The 18251-nt window shown below is 42.3% G+C and overlaps 1 protein-coding gene and 1 non-coding gene across 2 annotated transcripts; both read left to right on the top strand.

Moving 5' to 3' along the window:
• Window positions 1-2816: 2816 nt before the first annotated feature.
• On the top strand, window positions 2817-15206 carry Emc7 (ER membrane protein complex subunit 7). Its single transcript, XM_048459793.3, has 5 exons — window positions 2817-3107; window positions 8802-8921; window positions 11721-11859; window positions 13931-14011; window positions 14740-15206. Exons 1-5 carry the CDS (start codon window positions 2875-2877, stop codon window positions 14890-14892), a joined length of 726 nt encoding a protein of 241 aa, XP_048315750.1. The 5' UTR covers window positions 2817-2874; the 3' UTR covers window positions 14893-15206.
• Window positions 5253-5391, top strand: LOC125416938 (small Cajal body-specific RNA 21). Its single transcript, XR_007237015.1, has one exon.
• Window positions 15207-18251: the final 3045 nt, after the last annotated feature.

The following is an 18251-nucleotide window of genomic DNA, read 5'->3' as shown; positions in this document are numbered from 1 at the left end:
GTTTGCTGTTATATATATATATATATATATATAGTACGGAAACATATACATGTAAAACATGTATGCATTATAGCTGCATACATTTTTATATTCATGTGTTATAGTGCGCTCAATTTTCACTAAATAACATATTGAGTTGATGGCGATGGCTCACAATTCATGTCAATCTTCCCAGCACTTCGGTGGCTGAAGAATTGGTGAGTTTAAGGCCAGTCCGGGCTCACTACACTAATTTTTAATATATACAATAAATACTTATATCCGGTATGTTAAATGTCATATAAATATACATTATGCCTCACGAGTATATGCTATTTATTTTCATTTTATATATGAATGTCTGCTCACATGTATGTATATAAACCACATGTGCGCCTTACCAGAGACCAGCTTCGGTGAGAGCATGGGGCAGTGTTCAGGTCCCAAAGAGGATGTGTGGTGTGGGGGTGGGGAGAGTGGAGAAGACAGACACTATCTGTGGGTGAATAGGGATGGCTGCCAGCAGATTTAGATGAAAAAAGGCTACATCTTTTACTGCACATAGGATTAAAGGTAGAAAAGGGGCATGTGAACTGGGATGTGGCTCGAAATCAGGGCTTGAGGAAGCCAGCCTTGACCATGGCAATAGGCACTCATCATATCTTGTTCATGAAAGGGCCCTAAGTTTTTCTTGTCAGAAATAAGGAGAACGAGTGCTTTATCAAACAGCAACTTTCCTCAAACCCCTGAGTGAAATGTTTATCCAAATGCCTGACTTTGGAAAAGGACTTCTGAGGAGCAGACACAATACTACAATTTCTTAGTCTTACTGTTCCCTTATAACACTCCCAAAAGGGAAGGTCCTGATGCCTTACTCTTCTCCCATTATACCATAGCATTCTGATTTATCTGTATTTATTAACTGAACTCTTGCCCTTAATAGCCTCAGGCTCTGGATCTGAATTGTGGGCAGTTCCTCTTTGGGATCAGGTGTATCTAGTAAATCTCTAACTTTCCTGTTCTTGGTGTAATTAGGGGGGCACAATGGGATTCCTGGTTCTGAGGTGGTGGGGATTTTTTTCTTTTTTTTCTCTTTTTTTTTTTTTTTTTTTTTTTTTTTTTTTTTTTTTTTTTTTTTGATTTTTCGAGACAGGGTTTCTCTGTAGTTTTTGGTGCCTGTCCTAGAACTAGCTCTTGTAGACTAGGCTGGCCTCGAACTCACAGGGATTCGCCTGCCTCTGCCTCCCGAGTGCTGGGATTAAAGGCGTGCGCCACCACCGCCCGGCGCGGGGATTTTTTTCTAAAGAATTATTTTGTTTAGAGAAGCTACCATTGTACACATTTTTATCCTTTACCAAAGCCTGCGCAAAATTTCCCAAAAGGAAAGGCATTAATATTGAGAATCATTAAAGATGAAAGTAAAAAGGTGCAGGAGAAGCATGGTCTGCAGTGTTGAAAGCTGGAACTTTGTCAAGCAGCAATGGTGGTTGTCATGCGGTCCGCGCCAGTGCTTGGTGCCTGTGGGGGTGAGGGCATCAGATCACCTGGGTCGGAAATTACAAAGCCATAGTAATAGTTAGAACCCAGGTCTTCTGCAAGAGTAGCAAGTGCTCTTAACTGCTACACTGTGTAAAAATACATATGTGTGTATTTTTAATATACATATTTGCTTGTAGATTATCTCTGGGCAAATAGTTATGGAAATGACAACAAGAGACAGAGAAGTAGACAGGAGTCTATTCTGCATACTTAAAAATTTTTGGATATTGCACCATTTGATAATGTCCAACAGATAGAGATCATTAGAAACATGCATGTAGGCAAACACTTTTAGGAAAAAACTCATACCAGAGCAACAGTGTATTAGTCAAAGAGAATACAGAGGGATTTTTTTTTCTTCAGTATTTAAACTTCTGCTCAGTGACTGAGGTGTTTCGGGGAAGTGAGCATCAATGCTGAAAAGAATGTTAGCAAATCATGCAGAAGACAATGAGAAAAAAAAAAGCAGAGCTGGGGCACTCATGGTAAATAAACATTAAGGAAACAGAAGGCTGTTCGATCCCGCATGGTCTTAGGAAAACGCTGCTTCTGATGGTCTTGGCATTTGCACTCTGTGCGTATTAGGTACATCACAGACCGACTATAGTGACAACCTCACTTTCTCGGTCTTCGAGCTGTGCATGTTAAAAAAAAAATTAATGCAAAAAAAAATTAATGCAAATTTTAAAATGGAATGAAAATAAACGTTCTCCACGTACTTCTTAAACACAGACCACCAATTCCTTTGTATATAAAATGTATTTTTTTTCCCTTTCAGCCCAAATTTCTGCATTTCCACTCTCCGTCGTTAGCTTAGAGCTTTTGCATGTGTTTCAGTTTCTGTAACTTTTCTGTGGAGACCGAGTGCACAGGGGAAAAAGCACACCTTGCCATAAATCTTTTACAGAGATCTGTGGTACAAAATGAGACTATCTGGAGCTAGAAAGAACTTCAAGAAAATGATAGAGTAGACGTCTGACAAGTTAGCTACAGATCCAACACTCAACACTTCAGATCCTAGTTCGTCTCCTAACCCTTTACTTCCCTGAAGGCTCGTGCATCTGCAGATGCCACAACAACACACATTCTGCCTCTGCCGCTGACACTCTAAGGCAGCCATAGACGCGCTTCACCGCCCTTTAAGCCGGAGCTCTGGGGGCGGCCCTGGCGTCGCTCTCGTCCGTTCTCCTGATTGGCGAGCTGTTCTAGCTTCTCTCCCGGGGCCCGGCACAGCTCGCGGCTGGATCCGGCTCGCGGTGATGACGACATCGCTCAGCGACGGCGGCCGCCGCCGCGGTGCCCGTACGGCGGGGGAGGGCTTCCGGGCCGTGGGCCTGACTCCTCAGAGCTGCTGTCATGGCGGGTGCTCTGTGGGGCTTCTTTTCCATCCTGCTGCTGTTACTCTCAGGAGATGCCCACAGCTCGGAGGTGCCTGGGGCTGCTGCCGAGGGCCCGGGAGGTGGCGGGGTCGGCCCGGGAGATCGCTTCAAGATCGAGGGACGTGCGGTCGTTCCAGGGGTGAAGCCTCAGGACTGGATCTCCGCGGCCCGAGTGCTGGTAGACGGAGAGGAGCACGTTGGCTTCCTTAAGTGAGCATCCTGAGGGCAGCAGGAAAGCGGCTGGGTGGACGCTGGAAGGGTATCCAGCTAGGACAGCACAGTGTCAGGACCGACAGCGTAGCTGTCACCAACTGAAGGTACAGGTGCCACTAACGGTCTGTGCTGGGAGTCTGTGCAGTCAGCGATACTTCAGCAACGAGGACGGAGGACAGTGGCCCCAGGCCCGAAACATTGGGGTCATTTATTTGTAGCCCCATTTTGCCCCCTTGTATGGGCTCATTTTGTCCCCTGTGGGGCGGATGACACTTGAGCCCAAGGGATTGGTGCGCCCAGGTTTGTTTGTTGGATATTTTGCACCTTTGCATCTTGTCTAGTTTCTCAGGGACCTAGGTACTTTCTACTTGTCGGTCTTCTGGTAGCTTGGTGTTGTGTAGAAAGATGTTAAACAAGTGGGAATTATCAAAGCCCAAAGGACTCCCGGTAGTGACATAAGCCTGGAAGGCTGATGTTTCTGCTTCTAAAATTAATGGGCCCTGAAGTCCCTAATCAAAGAGCTTTTTCCCCCTTGGCCCGAGGTTGCGATTATTGTTCTTTTTACATTTGACTTCGTCGGGGGATTTGCGATAGCGCGGTCGTCTTCTGTGTCAGATTAAGGTTTTTCAAAATTCCTTACACATACCTCTTCTCGTTCTTAGGAGAAATGGGATTTTATGGGAAGGTGGGGTGAATTTATTAGTGATTTGGCTTGTCAGCAGTCTGTTTTCATCCTTATAGGCATGAATATGATGTTTTAAATTTTACCACCAGTATTAGGGGTTGAAATTATTTTTTATATTTCTTTGTATATTAACTTGTGATATCTGAAAACCGTACATCTTAAATGTGGACGTTTAAGTTTGAATTGCAGATTTCTGCAGATTGTTAAAGTTCCCTCGTGGGAAATTCAACCTCACATTAATAAATAACTACAAATTGACAACCATTTTTTGTGTGTGTGCGCATGTGTGTGTTTTATTTGTTTGTTTGTTTGGTTGCTTGGTTTTTTTTTTTTTTTCTATGACCTCTGTAGGGATTGGTTGGTTTTTTTGAGGCAAGGTTTCATTGTAGCTTTGGAGCCTGTCTTGGAACTAGCTCTTGCATGAGCACTGGGATTAAAGGTGTGAGCCACCACCACCCTGCTGTTGTGGTTTTTTTTAAATTAATTAATTTATTTATTATGTATACAATATTCTGTCTGTGTGTATGTCTGCAGGCCAGAAGAGGGCACCAGACCTCATTACAGATGGTTGCTGGGAATTGAACTCAGGACCTCTGGAAGAGCAGGCAATGCTCTTAACCACTGAGCCATCTCTCCAGCCCCCCTGCTGTTGTTTTTTGAGACAGGGTTTCTCTGTAGCTTTGGAGCCTGTCCTGGAACTCGCTTTGTAGACCAGGCTGGCCTCAAACTCACAGAGATCCACCAGTCTCTGCCTCCCAAGTGCTGGGTTTAAAGGAGTGCACCACCACCTTCCGGTGATAAACAGTATTTTAATTTCATCTGGCACTAGGGTATTGTTTAGAGTTTATCCTAATTAATGATGCATTAATAATAAAAATCCCCCCCCCCCCGCCGCGGTAGTGGTGCACGCCTTTAATCCCAGCACTTGGGAGGCAGAAGCAGGTAAATCTCTGTGAGTTCCAGGACAACCAACACTACACAAAGAGACCCTGTCTTGAACCCCTCCTAAAAAAAACCAACTAAACAAAACAAAAAATCATAGTAATAATAAAATCTCATTAAGTTTTGAAAGGTAAGACTTAATTGAGAATTTAACTTCTGCAGTGTGTAGCACTTTTGAAAACCACTTATTTTTATTTTGAAATTGTTTTTAAAATTAATATATGTTGTCATATATTATTAACCTTGCCTGTTGCCACATGCCTATCATCCCAGCTACTCCTGAAGTGGATGCAGAAGGATATAAGTTGAAGGACATCATGAGCAACTTAGTTGAGACCCTATCTCAAAAAAGCTGGCTGGCGATAGTTTTGTGGTGGAGCTGGAGTCACTCCCAAGTGTAAATAAATAAGTGTTTATTGTGAAAAATACAAATAAGACTTTTTTTTTAAAAGGTTGCAGTGAACGATACAAACCCTTAAAGTTTTATGACTTGTTTTTAAGATTAAAGCATATCCAGGCTCTATTTCCCAGGATGTGGGCTCAGCCTACCCCACTTCCCCTCAGCAGAGCCTAGAATAAAGGTGCCAGGCTTCTCACTCGTGGGAGGAGTGTTTGAGGAAGGAGCCTCACCCAGGCTAGCCTGGCCTCACATTTACTTGGCCATGATAACTTGTCAGGAGGAGCTGGCGAACAAGATGAAAAACTGACTGATGGGGCAGGGTGTGGGGAGATTAAAGCACATAAGACGTTGTAATTTTAATTTAACATTTATTAAAAATGTTACAGTACTTTGGTTTTTTGTTGTTGTTGTTGTTTGTTTGTTTGTTTGTTTTGGCTTTTTGACACAGGGTTTCTCTGTGTATCCCTGGCTCCCCTAAAATTTACTCTGTAAACCAGGCTGTCTTCAACCTCGGAGATCTGAATTCCTCTGCCACCGGAGTGCTGGGATTAAAGGAGTGCACCACCACCACCTGGCTTCTACTCTGTGCTCTTATATTCATATAGAAGGGTTGAGAGTTTATATGATTTTTATGGTCATAGTCTTGTCGTAAATAGGATAGGTGATTTGTCTGACAGCTGTTTTGACTAGTCAGCATACAAGTTTGACTGTAGTTTTGGCTTGTGGGGAGGTGGCTTGGAACTTTGCTAATGGAGATGAGAGGAGCTGGGGTTGAAGAGCATGCAAGCCTGTTTTTATATTGTAAATGTGTATATAAACCACAACGCACTTATCCAGTCTTCTAATTTTGAACAATTAGGTAGGTGTCAGAGTAATGATTGTTCTGTCTCTTTAAAAGACAAGCCACACCTACTCCCTTCCCCATCACCGACTGAGGCAAGCTGATCTTCAGCTTCCAGCCTCTTTTCTGGCTCCTTCCCCAGAGGCAGCTCCAGTCCCTCCCTTCCTCCTTCCCTCCCTCTCTCCTTCCCTCCCTCTCTCCTTCCCTCCCTCCCCTCCCTCTTTCTCTGCTCTTCTCTCCTTCTCCCCTCCTTTCCATAACCACTAAATAAATATCCAACCTCACTCTGCATGGTGTGCCTATCCATCTGTCTCTCACTTACTGCTGCCACATGGCTTGCTGCTTGGGACCAGCCACCTTCAGAGATGTGCTGCATGGTCTCCTGCACCATCCCTGCCTGGGACCTGCTGCTCTCGGGACCCGCTGCCCCCTGCCTGTCACGGCTTGGGGACCTGCAGTGTTTCTGCTGCCTGCCACTGCCAGGGATCCGCAGCAATTTTTATTAATCAATTACAGTCAGTTTTTGGTTTTTGTTTTGTTTTGATATTATAAGATTATATACTCCTTATTTTTAAAATCTTTTTATTGTGTAGTTTCACTGTGTGGTTCATACTGTCTTCACACTCACGGCCTCCTGGATTCCCACCTGATTACAGGTGTTGGCTCTCACACCTAGCTTAGCTTTCTTTGGATGATCCTGATACTGTTTGTGTTGAACAACCATCACTCATTTTTTCCCTCCATGCTCAGAAAAAAACATGTTTTGAAATTGATTCTGTCAGGGTCCATCAAGAAGCAGAAGATGACTAGATGTGATGCTTACGCTTATATCCTAGCTCTTGGAAGACTGGGACACTAGCATTGTGAGTCTTAGGCCATTCTTCGTTGTATGGCAAGACTTTGTCTCCAAAAACAAAAGAGCAGAATATGCATTAAAATTAGAATAGTTCACATAGAGTTCAGTCATCAAGGAATAGAGGAACAGTCAGAGTGTACACTACCTAGAGCTTCCAGCCTCAACACTGTTTACCCAGTAGTACAATGAAAGCAAAACATAGCTGTTGCCACCTCCAAGCTGGAGGGAAGTGGGGAGAGGAGGGGAAGAGGCTGGAAGTGTGTGAAGTGTGTGTGGGGTGAGGCAACTCGTGTGTAGCTGTGATCCTGAGCAGAGACAGAGATGGTCTGTCCGTGAAAAAGCTGTGGAAAAAATACACTAAAGTAATTTTCTTCCCTTCCCATAGACGTGAAAAGAAAAGTAGAGAGAGGGTCTGGGGACTGTGAGGGTGATATGGCCGTGACGGCTGTCACCTCATTGTCAGGGTTGATTTGGCTAGACAAATGTCTCCTAATTCTAACCACACCACATGCATCTTTCCTGAAGCTGTTAGACTCTCCAAAACCCTTTCAAGGTACATTTGAAGGTGTGTCTGGAGGTTAGACAGGGGATCTGCTGAGGAATAAGGCATCTCAATGCTTATATTTCAGTTCTGCTTTACCTTGGTATAGTCTTTCAATGACAAGAAACACTTTTCATCTTAATTTTCTATGTCTTTTTTCCTTGAAAAAGAAGTTTTTCATTTTCTAGACAGGTTAATTTTGACTTGCAAAAAGAAATTACCAGCTTTTGATTGGGTAATTTTTTTTAACAAGTAGGATTAGAAGAAATAAAGGAAGAAAAGATGGATGGTTTTAACTACTAAATTGTAGGTTTCTGCATAACCGGCTAAAAAGTAACTAAAGTAAATGAGACTGTTTATAATAAATGGAAGTTACTATTGAAATATGTTTATATGGAAAAGAAAGCCAACAAATACAAGTTAAAACTAAAACAGAACGCTTTTTTGAATGAGCAGAATGTATGGAAGGGAATGAGTAAAGCTGGGACCCTGCTACTGTGATAATGTGCACTGACAGCTGTCTTCAGTGAAGGCAAGGCTGCAGAGTACTAGCTGCCCTTTGTCGCTGTCCTCCTGCCGCAGGGGTCTAATACTCTGCCTTAGGCTTGTCTGTGCCTGCAAACTCTGAAAATACTGGAATGTAAATTGCAGGACCAACTTTTGTCATTTTTTGTTTATTTAGGAATAGAGGCAGAAACTATGTAGGCCAAGCTGGCCATGAATTCACTATGTAGTTCAGGCTGGCTCCAAACTGGCAGTGATCCTCCTGCCTCAGTCTCCTGCATTTTATGATTACAGGAGTAAGTCATTGTACCTGTATTTTCTGTTTGCTTGTAATTGCTTGTGTGTTTGTTTGTTTGAGACAGGATTTTCCACTGTATGTAGTCCCGGCTGTCTTGAAATTTACTATGTAGCCCAGGCTGGCCTTGAACCCATGATGATCCTTCTGCTTAAGTCTCTCAGGTGCAAGAATCTGGTTTTCTTCTGATGTTTTTCTAGAACTCTTTGGGAAATGAACAAGTGCTTTCAAACGGGAGAGACTGCCAGGCGGTGGTGGCCCACACCTTTTATTTTATTTTATTTTATTTTATTTTTTGAGACAGTGTTTCCCTGTTGCTTGTTTCTTGTAGACTCTGCTTGCCTCTGCCTCCACTAGGATTAAAGTGCTAGGATTAAAGGAGTGCGCCACCACTGTCCATCTGGACCATGCCTTTAATCCCAGCACCTGGGAAGCAGAGGTAGGCTGATCTCTGTGAGTCGAGGCCAGCCTGGTCTACAGAATGAGTTCCAGGACAACTAGGGCTGTTACACAGAGAAATCCTGTCTCAAAACAAAACAAAAAACAAACAAATTTAAAAAAAAAAACCAAAACGGAGAGACTAAGGTGCTGATGAGAAGTGACTAAGTGTGACTTTCCTTTTTCCAGGACAGATGGGAGTTTCGTGGTTCATGACATTCCCTCTGGCTCTTACGTAGTGGAAGTTATCTCCCCAGCTTACAAGTTTGATCCTGTGCGAGTCGATATCACTTCAAAAGGAAAAATGAGGTGAGGATACATTTCTTTCTATTAAAGTCTAATCTACTTGTTATGTATTACTTTTGCAGTTCACAGTGAAGGTCGAGCGTTTCTTATTTAAAGCACAGCTGCTTCTTAAAATGTTTATGTTGAGACTATGAAGTTGGATTTTTTTTCCCCCTAAGTGAATGCTTCTAATATGGTAAACCCCTTCTATAACTGTATAGCGTGAAGGTAAGATTATTTGATGTAGGGGAAAAGTACTGTGAAATTATAATTGAAATTTAACTTTTAAATTTGAGAGTTATTTATTTTTTAAATAATTTGAAATGCTTTTCCTGACATGTCATTGAAATATTTTGATAATCCTTCTATTTGCTGAAAAGTTGATCTAAGAGTTTCTATAGCTTCTCCTTTATATACTACAAATTTCAGTAAAGAAATTATCAAATGTAGTTGTAGTGTGTATGTGAAAGCGAGGCTCTTGATAAAAATGGAAAGGAGGGCCCGTGTGGGTCAGAGCACAGGCCATGAAGCCTCACGACCAGAGTTTGATCTCTAGGACCCACACGATGGAAGGAGAGGGCCAGCTCCTGCAAGCTGTCCTCTGACCTCTACAAGTGCACTGTGGCACCTATGTGCCCCCCCAAACACACACTAAATAGATAAAAAATGTGTTACCTGGGGTATGAATTTATTTCTTCTCACAAAATCTAGGAGCTTCCAAGCTGAAGACTGAAGATGACCCTTGGTTAGTATAACTCGAATAGTAGCACATGTAAATGCTTGACTCTCTGGTAGGGGATGCTCTGTTGTGTGTTTATGTTCAGAAAAACATTTCTATTTGCTGAAACTACCCTAAAAATTCAGAGTAAATAAAGTCTGCTTTTCTTTCAAAATACCCACGGAAACAGTGTTTATTGAGCCAGCCAGTGAAAACAGGCCTCTAGAAAGTTAAGATAGTATGGATACTAGATATAGGCTAAAATAGTTTAAAAGTATATTTAAAGTGATTAAAGAAAAGAAAGACTTGCTATCTGTTGTTCTCATTGTAAAAGTTACTGTGTATAAATTTGTAACTTTGTCTTAATTAAAATGCTAGTCTTTAGAGGATTAAAAAAAGAAATAGAAGATTTCCTGTTAACACAAGCAATGTATCAAAGTAGACAATAGATATTTGAAAAAAGATAAGATAGGATTTCTACAATAAATACAGGCATTGAGGTGGAAAGATCAATGGATTGTAAAACAACAGAAGAGATGTCTGATGAACTGGAAAACATAGTAAAATAAATGATCCAAACTGCAGCACAGATAAAGAAATGAACAATAAGCTGGGCGGTGGTGGCGCACGCCTTTAATCCCAGCACACGGGAGGCAGAGGCAGGCAGATCTCTGTGAGTTCGAGGCCAGCCTGGTCTACAAGAGCTAGTTTCCAGGACAGGCTCCAAAGCTACAGAGAAACCCTGTCTCAGAAAAAAAAAAAACAAACCAAAAAACCAAATCAGAACAACAACAACAAAATAACAAGAAATGAACAATAGCTACAAGGTGGTTGCCTACCCCCCAATATATATCTGGTAAAAATAAGATATTACCAAATGTGTTTTTTATGGCTTTCTTGAATTGTATATTTTTTCTGTAAAATAACCTTAAACTTTGGGTATATCCAGTAGTATATATTTTAGACCATCAAAAATATGTAAGCCAATACTTTTGCATGTCTGACACAGGCCTTTAATCCCAGCACTCAGGAGGCAGAGGAGGGTAGATATCTAAGTTCAAGGCCAGCCTGGTCTATAGAGTGAGTTCTAAGATAGCCAGAGATGCACAGAGACACCCTGCCTTCTTAAATAAATTTCTTACTACGTGTATGAAAGGTCTTGAAAGTGGGAAAGATTCTAAAATAATTGGGGGACAAGGAGGTGTTTCTTTTATTTTTTTCTGTCTTTTTTTTTTTCTCATTGGAGACAAAGTCTCATAAAGCCCAGCAAACTTCCAACTCCCTCTGTAGCTGAATTTGGCCTTGAACTTCTGATCCTTCTACTTTCCAGTCCTAGGATTACAAAGATTTGATACCATACCCAGATTTAAAATAACTAACTTGATATAAAAAGTAGGTAAGGAGTTACATGGACCTGCAAGAGTAAGAAGTGATGTAGCTAGAAGACCCCAAATCTAGTTCCTGTGTACCTTACTTTAGACCGACACTCTTTTTTTTTGGGGGGAGGGGTTTTAAGACAGGGTTTCACAGTAGCTATGGAGCCTTTCCTGGAACTAGCTCTTGTAGACCAGGCTGGCCTCGAATTCACAGAGATCCACCTGCCTCTGTCTCCCGTGTGCTGGGATTAAAGGTGTGTGCCACCACCGCCTGGCTAGGCAGACACTTTGATCGAACTTTCACGATCAAAAGTTTGCACGTGGAGCTGGAGAGATGACTCAGCAGTTAAGAGCTCTGGCTGTTCTTGCTGAGGACCCAGCTTCAGTATTCAACACCCACATGGCAGCTCACAGCCATCTCTAACTCCAGTTCCAGGTGTCCACGCCCTCTTCTAGCATGCTTGGATCCTGCTTACACATGATGTACAGACATATATGGAGGCAAACAACCTATAACATAAAAATAAGTAGGTAATTTAAAAAAATGTTTAGATCCTGAAGTGCTTTGGAAAAGCTGAAGGTAATTATAAGGCATTGTTAACATAAGCAGTTGTTTTTTGTTTGTTTTGCTTTGTTTATGTGTATGTTTTCTTTTGCAGTAGCTTGTGACTGCACATGCTAGATAAATGTCATGTTCTTCATAGAATTCATTTTTCCCTGTTTCCTTAGAGCAAGATATGTGAATTACATCAAAACATCAGAAGTGGTCAGATTACCCTATCCTCTCCAGATGAAATCTTCAGGTCCACCTTCTTACTTCATTAAGAGGGAATCGTGGGGCTGGACAGACTTTCTGATGAACCCAATGGTATGTTAGAGCATTTTACTAATCCCTGGTTTGCTTCTAGCAGTTGGAAACTTTAAACTCCTGCGAGAGGAAAGGGTGAAATTGGGAAAATATAGTCCTTAGAAACAGATATGGAAAGGAATATGAGAATTCTACTGTGTATTTCATAATAAATGTGCAACTGAAATGAATATTGAGGAAGATATCAGATTTCGTTATAATAGATTAATTAAAAATGCTGTGGATCCCCCAAGTGGCTGCAGCAATATAAACACTGCAGGTCAAGAGGCAGCAGTGGGTAGCGGGTCCGAGAGCAGCCAGTCCTAGGCAGGGACTGAGCATGAGACCACACCACAGGTCTGCGAAGGCAGCTGGTCCCAGGCGGCAAGCCATGTGTCAGTGGCAAGAGACAGATAGGCACTCCGTGCAGAGTGAGTTTGGATATTTATTTAGTGGGTTATGGAAGGGAAGGGAGAGAAGGAGAAGAGGAGAGAGAAGGGGGGGGAGAGAGAGTGAGAAGGGAGAGTCGGGAGAGGGAGAAGTCTCCGAGAGATAGATGGAAAAAGGAAGAGACTCAGGCTGCAAACAGGAAGGAAGATCTGCCTGCCTCAGTGAACAGGAGATGGGGTGGGCGTGGCTTGTCTCTTAAAGAGACAGGACAGACTATTACATTCATGAGATATCAGATAGAATGAGAATATTACTAAATTGTATATGGAGTTAACCTATCCATTCTACCTATTTGCCCATTGCTAAATGGCGGTCATTTATTAACCAGTCCATGTTGATGACACATGTAATGTTTTATTATTGTTTGAGGCAGGGTCTAGTGGATCCCAGCCTGGCCTTGAGTTTGCTATGTAGCTGAGGATGACAGTGAACTTCAGATTCTCCTGCCTCTACTTCTCAAGTGCTAGTATTATAGGGGTGTACTACATGACTGGTTGTTTTATGAAGTGCTGGGAATCAAAGGCAGAGCCTCCTGAATGCTAGGCAAGCACTCTACCAAATGAACTTGTCTCCAGAAGGAAGTAGGGCTTTCTTCCTCCTTTTTAAAACTGGGGTAGTAAACAGAGAAATTATCTTGGAGGTTTTTTTTGTTTTGTTTTGTTTTTCGAGACAGGGTTTCTCTGTAGCTTTGGAACCTGTCCTGGAACTAGCTCTTGTAGACCAGGCTGGCCTCGAACTCACAGAGCTCCGCCTGCCTCTGCCTCCCAAGTGCTGGGATTAAAGATGTGTGCCACCTATCTTTGAGTATTTTAAGTAGTTATTAATCGTGAAACAACAACCCACAACTCATGTTATCATCCTACTAGTAAAATACTAATAATTCTTTAGAAACAAATTGACCTTTTTAAATGTTTTTGAAAATTGTTTTATCTTAGGATTCTCTAAATTTGGATTAGATTCCTTGCTGATAACTGTTTAGATCATAAACAGGGCTGTTTGGGGCCTATACATCTGGTGAAGGTAGATTAATACCTGGGGTTTATTACCAGAGACAAAAGGGCAGGAGAGCAGCTGAGAAGAGAAACCTCAGCAATGAAACACCACCATTTTCATCTTTGGTGTTCTTGTTTCTGAAATTGCACAGAAGTGTGTCAAGTGCTGGAGGATTCTAGGCCGTCTTCAGGGTGAATGTGCTCAAGTCATTGGCTTCCACTGTGCTGCAGGTCTAGGGAATGTAATTAATCAGAGCAGTGACACAGCACTCAGGAAGCAGACCGTTGTCTGTGAGGAGCAGCCCTCTGGCCATTGGAATCACCAGTGCCAGCTTGCACTGGAAGAGAAAGAATGAGCAGACAGATCCACTTAGAAAGATTTGTGTTCAAACTAAACTCTTCACAAGGGCAGAAAGAGAAGTTTGGTATCAGTGCCTGCATGAGCAAGACTCCGTCAGTCTCAGATGCTGCACGGCAGTCACACAGCACCCCACCCAGCTGGTCGGTTACTGTTAAGGCAATTTGGATGCATTTTATTCTGTGTACTGTGTACTTACTTGAATATTGTCATTAGTTATTAAAAACAGGTTTTGTTTTGCAAGCTAAAGTGGAAGAAAAGGTTCCTGATTTTTTTTTTTTTTATTCTGCAGGTTATGATGATGGTTCTTCCATTATTGATATTTGTGCTTCTGCCTAAAGTGGTCAACACAAGTGATCCTGACATGAGACGGGTATGTCCCAGCTATGGACTTTTGAGTCATACTGTGCTTTTTTTTCAAATGACATTTTGAAGATGTGTATATGTGTACCCACATGGTGTGTGTGTGCACGCACGTGCATGTGCTCTCACAAGCACTGGGGAGTAAACTCATGGCCTTGCGCATTTTACCAAGTGCCCTACCACTGAAACAGAGCAACATTCTTAGTGCCAGTTTTTAAATCTAGCTTGAGGAAGAATCTCAGTAAGTTATCGAAGCTGGCCTTGAGCTGTCCATCTTCTGCCTCAGCTTCGCGGGCTGTCATGTGGTCAGGTTCTGGTTCTTGTTCTTGGTCAGGTTCTGGTTCTTGTTTCACTGCAGCAGTGAACTGCATGGAACCGCATGGGAACTCATCCTAGTTCCCATGGCAAATTCTCTTAAGAGTTTGTATACAAAAAAAAAAAAGAGTTTGTATACATGCAGCATTATGTTTTCTTGTGTTCAATTAGCTGTTTCCACTGGACAGTTGGTTGTCTTAGTGAATGCTAATGTCTTTCTTGTGCTATCTTGGTCTTTTTGTGTGCCTTGCTTGTTACACAGTTGAAATGCATAATAACTTTGATATGCCTAATCGAGATATTTTGATCCTTTAACCTAATTTTGCTTAGTAACACTCTTTTGTTAGTGTGTTCATACATACAAATGATTCAGGTAGACCCAGGGAGGATGCCTCTCATATCTGGCACTTTCTCTTCCTGCAGGAGATGGAGCAGTCAATGAACATGTTGAATTCCAACCATGAATTGCCTGATGTCTCAGAGTTCATGACAAGACTCTTCTCTTCAAAATCCTCTGGCAAATCCAGTAGTGGCAGCAGTAAAACAGGCAAAAGTGGGGCTGGCAAAAGGAGGTAGTCAGCCCGCAGCTGCCATCGCACAAACTCGCCTACACCAGGGGGTGTCCAGTCCTGAGGAAACCGTGTGAAGCGACTACTGTAAACTGAGTCATCCTGAAAGTTGATCTCGTACAACTGTTGTCTATGTTGATTTCTTAACACATGTTTTGTACTTGGTACACAAGAACACCCAGCTTTCATCCTTTGTCTGTATGAGGTCAATATTAATGTCACTGAATTAATTACAGTGTCCTATAGAAAATGACATTAATAAATTATATGAAGTACTATACATTATGTATATTAAAGAAGTCTTAATCCAGAGATAAAAAATTATCTTCTGTCATTCTTTACTACTTTCCTTTTCTGGACAGTTTTCCCCTTTCATTATCTGACCTTTGCTTTTAAAAAGAAGTGCTTAGTACATACACCATGTTTTTTATGTATGTGCCCATATGTTTCAAAATTTCCACCCTAAGACAGGCATGGTGGCTCACACTTAGAATCCTAACACTGAAATGCTGATGCAGGAGGATTGCCTTGAAATTGAGGCCAGCCTTGGCCACAGAGTAAGACTGCTTTTCAAAAATAAAAATCCCAAGACCTACATTCACAGTGAACAGTCCCTGGTTATGAAGTGGCATGGCATGTTTTGTTCCTGATGTAGTTATCATTTTATTATTTTTAATTTTAGAGTATGGACTTTTGGGTCAGTATAGAGCCTGCCACTAGTTCTATGTTCTAGTTTCTGTCCTTGGTATTCATTTCACAAGTTTTGTCTATCAGCTGTGTGCTGTGGTCTGTAGTAGAATACAGAGATGGATATTAACCCAGCACCTGTCTCAGAGTGAGACAGAGCCTATCAGGGGAAAACAGTCTAGCCAGAAACAGTGCCTCCTGGCCTAAAAATGGAAAACCAACCTTAGTGTCATAGGAACACAGATCAAGTATTCTTAAGTTGCTCTTCTTTACAGTCTTAGAGTTCCATTTAGAGTGTTAAAGCATGACAACTTCACAGTGTTTTAGTTTGGAGAACTAAATTGACTTCAGTAAGTCACAAAGGTTTTTACAACTTTTTCTTATGGGTTATTTAAAGAATAACCCTTGAGTATCAGACGAGAACTGGGATAAACGACTCTGTTTTGCTTTTTTAATATTAATCAGAAAACCCATAGAAGGGTTGGTTCCAAGCTCTACTTTCTCTTTTGCTTATTTGTTTTTGAGACAAGGTCCTAACTCATTATGTAGCCCAGGCTTGCCTCAAATATGTGCTAATCCTGCCTCAGACTTGCAAATGCTGGGGTTTCAAACATGTGCCGCCATGACTTTTAATAAATGCTTAAGGGAGTGGCTAAGTCCTAATAAAGTTCTTAAGTGTGGGACTGTATGGGTGGAGTACAGCTTAGGAAAAAGTGCCATGCAAAGGTAAGATTGAAAGGCGATAAAGATTAACCAGGCTGTCCCAGAGAGCCTAGACAATGAAGACCCTAAGAGAGACATACATGAATCTAATCTACATGGGAAGTAGAAAAAGACAAGATCTCCTGAGTAAATTTTAAGCATGGGAACCATGGGAGAGGGTTGAAGGGGAGGGGTGAGGAAAGGAGGGGAGCAGAGAAAAAATGTAGAGCTCAATAAAAGAAAAAAGATGAACCAGGTTGAAGCAGAGAAGCAGTTAAAGTGGATAACTCCTGAATTGAGGTGTGTGTGGGGGTAGAGAGTGGGGCGGCTCATGGAGGAACTGAACAGGTATAGCTAAAAGAAAGCACCCAGACTGGGGCTGATAACCGTAGACTGCTGCCTGGGTGCACTGCAAGCCTGAAGTCACTTTGTCTTCTGGAGGGTACCTTGTAGAGCAACCTAGGTTGAGGCTGGTAGTGTGGGTCAGTAATCTAGCTATTGAGGAGACCAAGGCAGGAGGATCACGAGTTCAAGGCCTTCCTAAGCTATACTGAGGATCACAGTGAGGGTAAGGCAAGGTTGGGCATCTTAATGAGACCCTGTCTTAAAACATTTAAAAAGGTTGGGGATGTAACTCAGTGGTGGAATGTTTGCCTAGCATGTGAGAGGTCCTGGATTTAAACCCCAATACTGGAGGGAGGGAGAGTTAGTGGGTCAGCCTGTATATCAAGCTCCGTGATGCTCGGAGAAGAAGCTGGAACTGAATACAGACTGGGTCAGGCCAGCTTGTGTTTGAGACAGTGGCTGCAGCTAATCATAATGAGTAGCAAGGCAAGGTGGGTCTGAAGCTGTAGCTCAGTAGGAGAGCACATCTATAGCATGTGCCAGGCCATAGTCTCAGGCTCCAGTGTCCAAAGGACAATAAACAAAGAAAAAAGAAAAACTTTGAGATGTTAATTGAAGGAACATAGGTCTCCCCTTCCTTCTTACTTCTTCCTGTCTTACTCCTTGCCCACCTCTGGCTCAGACTCAAAAGTTCCCATTCAAGTACTAACCAGGCCAGACCCCGTGTAGCTTCCAAGATCAAATGAAGTCAGGAACATCCAGGGTGGTATGGCTAATGGTCCAGTTTCAAATCTTTGATAAGGTTCAGCGGGGCCGGTAGGGTAGAGACAGCTTTTCTTTATTTGCATCCTCTTTGGAATTGGTTGGAAAGAACATGCCTGCCCTTGTGCAAGGCCTCCTAGAAATTGTCCTTGTTCCTGGTAGATGGGTAGCCTTCCTACCCTGACACAGCAACTCCCATCCTGATGGGTTTTCCTGTTTGCATGCTTCAATATATAGACCTGTAACGGCATAGGTGACTATGCACTTGCCTTTAAAGGTATGCTGGCTGAATTCTACAGACAACTCTTAATCTCTGTGATGCTGCCTGACTTCTGTGAGGAGTTGTGTGGGGTCTCTGCAGACATTGGGGCCGGCAAAGAGTTGATCCTTGTGAGATAAGAAGGAAATCTGGTTCAACACGACTCAGTAGCTGGTGTTGGTTCAAACTTTTAGTCTGACACCAGGCAATTTATTTAAGACATTTAAGTATGGTACAGTTTGGAAGAAAAGTTTCCTAGTGTAACACAATCCTGTGTGCACCAGAAGCCATAATAATGCTGAAACTCTTCTCAAAATACATGTCACTTCTTTCATGAAGGTTAGTTTTAGAGATATGTGTTATCTTAAGGACCTAGGGGAGGGTCTTGTGTGGTCTCCATCATACAGATAGTACAAGTTAGCCATGTCTGGTCCTAGTTGTGGGAGCTTGGAGGACCCCAACTACCCACCCACTGGCCATACAGATAATGCGAAGGTCTTCTAGACTATTAGTTACCTCAGGCCCTTCTTAGGGGAGCCAAGTATAGCCTGACTTTATAGATAGTACAGGGATGACCTAGGCTATTAGCCACCAACAGGTTTTCCCTCGAA

Source organism: Myodes glareolus, chromosome 10 (genome assembly GCF_982192425.1).
Source record: "Myodes glareolus chromosome 10, mMyoGla1.1, whole genome shotgun sequence".
Taxonomy (NCBI): domain Eukaryota; kingdom Metazoa; phylum Chordata; class Mammalia; order Rodentia; family Cricetidae; genus Myodes; species Myodes glareolus.
This window is presented reverse-complemented; position numbering and strand designations above follow the sequence as displayed.

Bases quoted from the DNA above. Each gene is read 5' to 3' on its own strand.
- Emc7 (XM_048459793.3), top strand. From the start codon at position 2,875: ATGGCGGGTGCTCTGTGGGGCTTCTTTTCCATCCTGCTGCTGTTACTC. The intron at 11,860-13,930 runs GTATGTTAGAGC...TTTATTCTGCAG, and splicing joins ACTTTCTGATGAACCCAATG to GTTATGATGATGGTTCTTCC. The intron at 14,012-14,739 runs GTATGTCCCAGC...CTCTTCCTGCAG, and splicing joins GTGATCCTGACATGAGACGG to GAGATGGAGCAGTCAATGAA.